This window comes from Crocodylus porosus, unplaced genomic scaffold (genome assembly GCF_001723895.1).
Source record: "Crocodylus porosus isolate Cpor-Errol unplaced genomic scaffold, CroPor_comp1, whole genome shotgun sequence".
In the NCBI taxonomy this organism is placed as follows: domain Eukaryota; kingdom Metazoa; phylum Chordata; order Crocodylia; family Crocodylidae; genus Crocodylus; species Crocodylus porosus.
The window spans coordinates 117,090,937-117,100,146 of record NW_017728931.1 but is presented as its reverse complement, the minus strand read 5'-3'; the positions used below and the strand labels follow the sequence as shown (position 1 = coordinate 117,100,146).

The 9,210-nt window shown below is 41.6% G+C and overlaps 1 protein-coding gene across 2 annotated transcripts in view; it reads left to right on the top strand.

Annotated features, from left to right (window-relative positions):
- Positions 1 to 9,210, top strand: part of TBC1D22A (TBC1 domain family member 22A) — a 437,081-nt gene that overhangs the window by 180,129 nt on the left and 247,742 nt on the right. For both annotated transcript variants that reach the window (XM_019543502.1, XM_019543501.1), the window contains one exon: positions 1,884 to 1,990. In XM_019543502.1, the coding sequence (XP_019399047.1) occupies positions 1,884 to 1,990 (107 nt within the window). The remainder of the gene's footprint in view (positions 1 to 1,883; positions 1,991 to 9,210) is intronic.

The following is a 9,210-nucleotide window of genomic DNA, read 5'->3' as shown; positions in this document are numbered from 1 at the left end:
GCAAACCTAGTTTAAACCCCTCCTCAGTAGGTTAGCCAGCCTGTCTGCAAAGATGCTTTCCCCTCTCTTTGTCAGGTGGATCCTCTCTCTTCCCAGAAATCTTCCTTCTTGGAACAACATCCCATGATTGATGAAGGTAATCATCCTGGCGACCCTGTGCAGCCAGATGTTGATCTGCAGGATGCACCTGCTCTTGCCTGGGCCCTTTCCCTTGACCAAGAACACTTTTTCCATTGTGCAGCACTTCTATCGCTCGTTTTTGAATACTAACTTCTTTGCCTGGAAGAGTGCCTTTTTGTTGTACATTGTACCATAATTGGCTCTTCTTTCAAAGTCCTCCTCTGTCTTTTTTAACCATTCATTCTCCTTTTTCCTTTCTCCTCCCTCTCTCAAAACCCAAGGCAGGTCAAGCCAAACCAAAACAAGCACACAGTCCACTCCTGCAGCCCATATCTGGTTCAGGACCTGGCTGTGATACAGGAAGTGTCAGGAACCATAGGTAACATTGTTAGAGAGTGTGTCACCAGAGAGTGCTATCTCCAGTTGTCACATAATCCCTTTGGGGGACCATAGCCAGTTGGGACAAATTAAGAGCAGCACCAGGCTGATAACATGTCATATAGGTTTGGAACAGACTCTGGGAGCAATTAGTGTATTATGGATTCGTAGCGCTTTTTGCATCTATTCAGTGCTACTTTGCAGATATGTGAAGGAGGAAATTCATTCTTTCTCAGGCCACATGCCAGGGTTTAGGCAGAACTAATCTAGCTCTTATCCTAGTCTTCCCAAGGCGCACGTAATCTGGCAAGGAAGCAAACTGTTAAACAGCCAAGCAGCAGGCAGATATCTGGGGAACTGGCTGCTGAGCACTGACAGCAGGGAAATGAAGACAGTTAGTTACTCAGGGCACTCCCAGTTCACATCAGAGCAGTTCTTGGGGCTGCAGGGTGGCTCTGGAAGGCAGTTCCTGAAGTGATGTCCTCTGTAATTTCACTCTAAAGATTTGAATCAAACACTTCAATTTAAAAATCACAAGGAATGGCTTTAAAGAGCACGATATCAATTCATGAGATACAATTTGTTACAATACAATCGCTCTCAGTGGTTGAACTGGAGAACCTCCAGGTTGACATGCTGGCCGCAAATCTTGTAGGCTCTGATTAAATAGAGCTAGCTGCTATGACTTTGGCATATAAAAAGTATGTGGGTAAGGAATAGGTTTCAGTTAGCTTTAAAAAAAAATTCTTTTCCTGAATACATTCTGAGATTAGCTATTTAGGAAAAAAGCAATGATTACCTTTTTTTTTTTATTTATTACTTGTTTTGTTAGAAAAGACATTGTGTTAGTATCTAATGGTCCTAATTGAGCTGGTGGCCCCACTGTGCTAAGAGCACAGGAAATGGGCCTCAATTTATTTAGCTTTTTTCCCTTTAAAAAGCTGGGAAATACTATACACCTGACAGGTAACTTTTAAGATATATAAAGGGTTTGGGAGGGATGTGTGTGTGTTGGGGGGGGGTACATGTACCTTTGTGTACATGTGCTTATGTGTGGGGTCCCATTTTATTGCTACTGATATTTGCCTCTCAGGTGTGAAATGTCTAGAATGAAGTAATTTATTATATATTAATTCTGGTTAACCAGACATGATTCAGGATTTTCACAGTCTGCGGCAAATTAAGTATTCATTAACATTTAAGAACATTAAATGGCACAGTTGAGCAATAAATGATGCATTTAGTTCCTGTTAAGGAAATGCGTGCTGAAGTTTGTGAATACAAGATAAGTGGTGGCTGTCTTTGTTTTAAATTATTTTTCTCAACTTTATTTATTCTTTGTACTTCATTGACTTGCTTTTTTCTCCTCTCTCTTTCTGAAACAGAAGAAGAAGTGGAAAATTTTGATGTTTCCAGTCTGCCTGAAGAAGTGCTGCAGAACATTGAAGCTGACAGTTATTGGTGCATGAGCAAGTTGCTTGATGGCATTCAGGTAAATTGATTTCTCCTGTCCTTAACTAGTGGAGATAACTGATTAATGTCAAGGCTTTGAAATACTTTAAGGATGTTGAGAAACATCGATGGAAAACAGAGAAAAGGGAGATTTCCCTATGGCAGAAATCTGCCAGGAATGTCATGCAGTACTTACAAAAAAGCAAAAAAACCACCATCTAAGGCTTTATACACGTACAAAATTTCTGCATGTTGACTACAGCATGATATGGTAGAATGCAAGTTAAGGTTACTACCCCAGAGATGCTTTTTAAAACACATTTTATTATGGTTTTTTCTGAAGTCTGCAAATAAAGTAGTCTAATGGGGACAATAGTAAGTGTTTTTTAATTTTTTTTTAATAGATCATTTAAAAAAATGTTTTGTGGTAGAACAGCTTTTTAAGTAGATTGTTCTGATTTAAAATAAACCATGTAAGACATTTTTTCCTTGAATACCCTCTTGATGTTTACAGAGCATCTTTTTTTAACTATTGCCTTTTTATGGGAAAAATAGTGAAACTGACTATACATGAAGTGTTGCCCAATGGTGTAGTGAGTGAGCACTTAGTTAGACAGAAAAATGCTTGTAAATGAAGGAGCTTAATTATTTTCTCATTGAGGATGGAGCAGCTAGTGGATCAGCTTTGTAAGGATTCCATGTTAGTGCCTGGTATCTGAAGTAGCTACTCTTATGTGTCTGTAATAAAGATTGAGATGCTATTTTGGCATCAGTGGTTTCTGTGTTTAGTATATCACTGTTGCGTCATGTAGACTTAGTCAAACATGGGATTAGAGTGTTATCTGCTGTATGTGAAAACCACATATACCATGTCGTGTCTGTTTCCATTTAGTGTCTGGATCACAGTGGCTTCTGAATTCTCTTCGTGTCTTTTAGCTCAAACAAAAGAGAGACGCACATCTTTTTAGCTTGGTAGGTTTGTGTTGAGTCCTTGAAGAGGACAGCCCACCCCGGGAGCAGCCAAAAAAGCCTGAGGGGAAATACTTTGAATCCATTGAAGCTAATGAAAGTTCTGCCATTAATTCAAATGGAACCAGAACTTTTACCTTTCTTATTTGCCTGGTAAGACTTGAGAGGTATCCTAAGTATTACTTTTATTTTTTAAGGTAATTGTTACCCAACAAAACATTCTCTTTCTTACATTTTAATATATGTAAGACCAAGAAGAATGCTCCTTTGAAGTGAAAAATAGTTTGAGTATGAAATCCCAAGTGGACTCAGTTCCCAAAAGAACTAAGTCCTTTAAAGAAATATAAATTGATATTAGGATATGATAGATATTAGGTTATGATTAAAGTGTTTTTTGTGCAATTTTGCCCAATTTTAAAAAAAAGTAACAATAGGTATTAATTTTGAAAGATTTAGAGTTATCATGATGCATTTCCTGGTAACGGGAGTCTAATATGAAAGAGATATTTTGCAGAACTTTCAGAGTTGGTTTAAAAGCTCAGATCATTGGTATGCTCTTCTTGCTGTTCAACTTATTCACATTTCGTATTTTTACTACCTTTTATGAGGTATTCTGTTTATTCTGCATGATTTAGATAGATGAGAATACTATAGCTTAGAATTAAAAAATTTTGCTACTATAGGAAAGAGTTCATAATTCTTTCATCTTTTCATCGGATTCCAACCTATGTTCTATCTGCATTTTTTTTTTCTTTTCTGACTACAATTTCTGAGACTTTTTTCCACACCACCTCTACTTAGGATGTGCTTTAAATATTTATTTACAAAGGTAAATAACGCTTACAACTCTAAAAATTAATTTATGCAGAATCCTATGGAAGTGAAATAATTCACTTTTAAATTGAAAAATTTAATTACTTTAAAGAAGAATTTCATAGCATGCATTTTCCAAAAGGAAACAACATAGGCTTAACCTTTTGTAATTGTTAGGAAAAGAGGAATATAGGATTTGAAGGGGCCTCCTAATCTGCCAATCTCATTTCCCTTCAGTTGCAGGCAACCCCTTGTCAAAAGGATGGATAAGATTGTTCACTCCCAAACCTTCTCAGACATCACAGACCCACATAAAGCAACCTATTAAAAAGAAGTTTCCCAGACCTATAGTATGCCCCAGGGAAAAAATAAGGGAGAGACCATCATGAATGTATTACCACTGCTGTGTCAGGGAGTTGTTGGTTTTAATATATGGTATTTGACAATCTGATTTGAGGGAGAAAATCATGGTCCCAGTTTGAGGATCAGCTTGATGAGTTTGATCTTCAGAAAGTGAGCAAGACAGTTCACCCTAAGACATTTCGGAGTATATCAGCCAGCTCCCGCTTCTAGCAGTAGCCAATATTTAAAGCAGTGGTTCTCACCTGTTTTGGATGTAAGGTACCCTTCCAGTAACTTTCATGAATTAGGTGGCACCCAAATTCAAAAATTATTTTACCTGTGAAAGTGCTTACTACTTTGCATAAATCCTGGGCAGTTGGGCCAGGAGAGAAGCCAAGGAAGGACAAACCTGAGCTTGTACTTATCTCCTTATCTCCTCACACCTCAGCTAGCAGGGTTGAGAGTCACTGATGTAGAGGAAGAATGACCAGCAAAACCCTGTAGCATGGGATTACCAGATAAGTTCATCTCTTTGTGGAAGGAGTTTTTTGTTCATTACTATCAGGATGATTTTAAGTACTTGAATGCATATATTCAATACTTGAATTCACTAATTATTTCTCAACTATCCTATCATTTTGTACCTCCAACAAACTTATTAAGCTTCGTCTTAATGTAATTCAGATTTTTTGTCCCACAGCACTTTGGAAGACTATTCTAAAACTTCACTCCTCTTGTCACTAAAAGCCTTCCAGGCTAGATTTGTGACCACCTGGTACCACTTGTTCTTGTGCCAGTTTTGCTCAAGTTAAGTAGTTCTCCTCTCTCCTTGTTGTTCAGTGCATGAATTTATTTATAAAAAGTAAACATGTCCTCTCATATTCTGCCCATCTGCTTGTAGCCCTCATTTGGACGTGTTCTAGTATAAATCATGGCTCTTCAACAGAGGTTGCAAGAACTGATATATATAGTCTATATGTGACTTTTATCAGTGCCTTGTACAATGGTACAGTTGTACTTTTCTTCTAAAAGTACCCTGTCGGAAATAATCTAGAAGTTCATTAGCCTTTTTCAGAGCCACGTGTCACTGGCAGCTTATGGTTATCCTGCTGTTGACTTGTATACCTGATCCTCATTCTGTATTGTAACTAAACTGTGACCCTCCATTTTGTAGCAAACATTTCTTGATATTAATATAAAGTGTGAAGTCATTCACTTTGACTTTTCTTTTTGTTTCTTCCTCCATTCTACAGGGTTATTCAGTACTTAGTAGGGGTGCACTGAAAGAGATTTTTGGGGCCAGTACTGATAGCTGATTTTTAAGGAGGTACATCAGCTGATACTGATCAGATTTCCAATACCAGTCCAGCAGCTTGGAGAGCTGCATGCAGCTGGTAAGTCTGGTGTGGTGGAAGGGGGTGGGGAGGGAAGGGGAAAGAGGAGGACGACAGATCAAGTCCCCTGCGGTGGGGAAGGAGTGGAGCTGGGGTAAGCTCTGCCCAGCCGGGCCGAAGCAGGCATGGGACAGAGTCTTGGCTTGTCCAGCGGGTGCAGGGAGAGATGGGGGCAGCTCCCGCTGTTGCATGTCAGCTCCTCCGGGAGCTGCTGGTGTGGCGCTCACCTCATTTGGGAGGGCATAGGGGGGGATGTGCCCCTGGATCTGTGCAGGGTGGCGCAAGCCAAGAAGAGCCACACACAGCCAAGGTCCCAGCCTGCCCCACCCCGCGCACATCTGGTGGCACATGCCCCTCTTCATCCTCTCTTGGATGAGTAGCAGGAGCAGCCAGGAGAGCACTGGACAAGTGGTTCCTGGATGAGTGGTGTGCTGTGATGAGAGCCCCCCTCCCCCATGCCTCCTGGATGAGCCATGGCTTTGTCCTGTGCCTACCCCACCCCAGCTGGGCAGTGCTTGCCCCAGCCCCACTACTCCCTTGCCACGGGGGGCCTTGATGGGTGCCCCCCCATCCCCCTTTCCTCCCCCTCCCCTCTCCCTTTCCACCACACCATACTTATCAGCTGCACACAGTGCTCCAAACTGCTGGGCTGTGCTCCCCACTGCCTACGTGCTATGCTGCAGCTGCATATACGCATGGACATTTACCAGCCAAATTATTGGCCACATTAGGCTGATTTCTGATGTGATGCATTTTCTTTATACTGGTGCTGATCCAATATTGGGCCAATGTATCGGTGTGCCTCTAGTACTTACTACTTAATAATCCTGGTCTCTTCTAGATTATGAGTATCCCCCAGTCTAGGTCCTGGACAGATAACGTTAAGGCTAGGGATGGAAACATAAACACATAAACTGGATTAAGTGATCAGAAACTGGTTTAAACCTGTAACAGAACAGATGTTCAGTGAACATAAACCAGTTTGAAAATGACTGAAACCAATTTGAGATAAACCTGGTTGAATGTAGTATCATACTTAACTGATTTGGTTCAAACCACTTTATGCAATGTCTGTCCCAGACCCCTTTCTGGTGTAAGATAAACCAGACACCCCAGCATCCTGGCATGCTTTCTGGGCTAGGTGGGGCTCTCTGCTCCACAGCAGGGCTGGCCCATCCTCTCTGCTCACTGGCTGGAGTTCAGCACAGAGTTGCATGCACACAGCGTCTGCCTGGTTTCTCCTTGATAAGCAGGGATTATTCCCCTGTCATCTCTGCCTTACACAGACACCTCAGCATTAGCTAGCAGACCACATGCTGGCTATGGTCCCTATTGTGGGAGATAACAGAGGCAGGCAGGCTTTTTGGAGCTAATCAGCAGGTAGCTTCATGTCCTTCCTTGGAAGAGCTGTTTAACAAGAGCTCCATTAGTTAATGGAGAGCTAGGCTTTATTTTCTTAAAGAGTTGAGAAACACTGATTTAAGGGTGATAAACATTCCCTGCTGGGCTGCTCAGGAAGTGTGGGGTGTGGGAAATAATAAGAGTGTCCTGCTGGGGCCTGCCCATGCCCCTCTCTGTTCTGCCCTGTGGAAGCAAAGGGAGGGCTGCTAGCAGCACCCCCACTTCTAGCCTGAGCCACTGCAGGCATGTCCCTGCATTTCTGGGAGGTCTGTCTGGGTTATAAACTGATTTAGCTTAGCCAGGTTAGACTAACTTGAAAAGACTGAATCAGTTCAGGTTCAGGCTTTTTGAATATCTGTCTCTAGCCTAAAAGTACTTTAAATGCCTTTGAAGGGCTCTGGAAGTAAAATTATAGACCATTATTTAGAGGCACTTCAAAATACAGTGCTTCCTGTTATGTTTACGTGCTCTGTGGAGTGTCATAGGGGAGGGCTTGGTTTTTCAGTATCCCACAGTGCCCTGCTTCCTTCCTTGCCCCCCAAAGGGAATGGAGGAAGAGCAGGACAGACTGTCAGTGAGGTTTCTTCTGACAGTCTGCTCTACTCTGCTTCCCCACCTCTGTGTGTGTGGAGTAGTAGAGGGAGAAGCAGAGCTGCAGGACTGAGAAACTACCTGCCATGCTCTGTGGCTGTAGACTATGCCAACTCATGTAGTTGTGATGATTTTGGAGCACTTCACCTGGGGGTCCACCGCAGGGGCCCACTTGTCTATTTTTGTGTTCTGTTTTTGAAGGGCTTCAAAGTGCAGATGCAGTTTGAAGTGCTTCAAATGGTAAGTCTGTCCCAAATTCCACAGGCTTCACTGAGTTTGCACCTAGTTCTTACACCAAGACTGTTAATGAAAATGTTAAATAATTGATTCTGAAGCTGATCCCAAAGGAACATCTCTGTAACCTGTTTCCAGTTTGATAACTCCCTTTTAAATGTAATCTTTTGTAGTCTTACTTTTAGCCTTATCCATCTTTAAAATTACATATTAATTCCCATCTTTTCCAGTTTAGCTGATAATTTCCCAAGAGGCATAGTGTCAAATGCTTTACTTGAACCTAGGTAGGTTAGAACTTCTTCACTGCTCTTACCTCAGACATCTATCATCTTATTGCAGGAAGATAAATTTAGATGGATGTGACAGCATCATATTTGACAAGAAGTATGTTGTGTTCCATTTCCGGTGACTTCCACATCCTTGATAGTTCTTTCCTTTCATATGTATTCTTGTTTTCCTTTTCTGTGTTTATCTTGCCTGTGTTTGTCATATTCCTGTTATAAGCTACCTAGTTGTAAGTTTTGAAGGCTGGGATCATGGCTTTCGTATGTATTTTAAGAAGTTCCTAGTATGCTTTTAATCGATGCAAAATAAATATAAATTTTAAATATTCAAGTTTTAACCATTCGTTGTCTTGAACAGTTGCCTACTGATGATTTATATTGCATTAACAAGGGTGAGGAAATTTGAGGCGGAAAGGGTCCACCATACTATTACAGTGTTGCAAAGTTAATTGTGGTCTGATTATAATGTAAAGCTACAGCCAGTCTGTTGTCATTACAAATGACCACAATAAAATGTATTTTAATTGTATTAAATAAAAGGAAAACTATAGTGTTATTGAAACAAAAGGGTAAATAGGTATTAATAGCCTTCTACTAATCTCCGTCTATAGCTACATATATGCTAAAATGAAATCTTTCCTTTGTTAGAATTAAATGATTTTGTTGGGGTAAAAGAGAGATTGTTTAGATAATTTCTTTACCTAAGCATGTTTGGTGTTTTCTTATATTGGCTCTTCCTCTCATCCTGGTAATGTTTTAACTCATTCTTACCACAATCCTGTAGTGAAGGCTAAGGATGTGGTAGTCATGGGGGACCTGAATTTCCCGGACATCTGTTGGGAAGAACAGTCAGCCAGGTCTGAACGCTCACGTAGGTTCTTGGCCAGAGTTCAGGACCTCCATTTAACCCAGGAGGTGCACAGCCCCACCACGGGGGATGCTTTGTTGGATCTAGTGCTGGCCACGGGTGATGACCTGATGAGGGGGCTGTGGGTGCTCAACCACCTGGGCGACAGCGATCATTGCCTGCTGGAAGTCACCATCCAGCGCAAGGTGGCAAAGGCATGCAGTAAGGCAGCAGCCCTAGATTTTAGGAGGGCAGACTTCAACGAGCTAAGGAGGATAGTTGGAGAAGTGCTGAGGTCCCAGAGGGAGTGGAACCAGATGTCCAAGGAGAGTGGTCGCTCCTTAAGGAGACGATCCTCCAAGCCCAAAGGAAGGTAATCCCAATG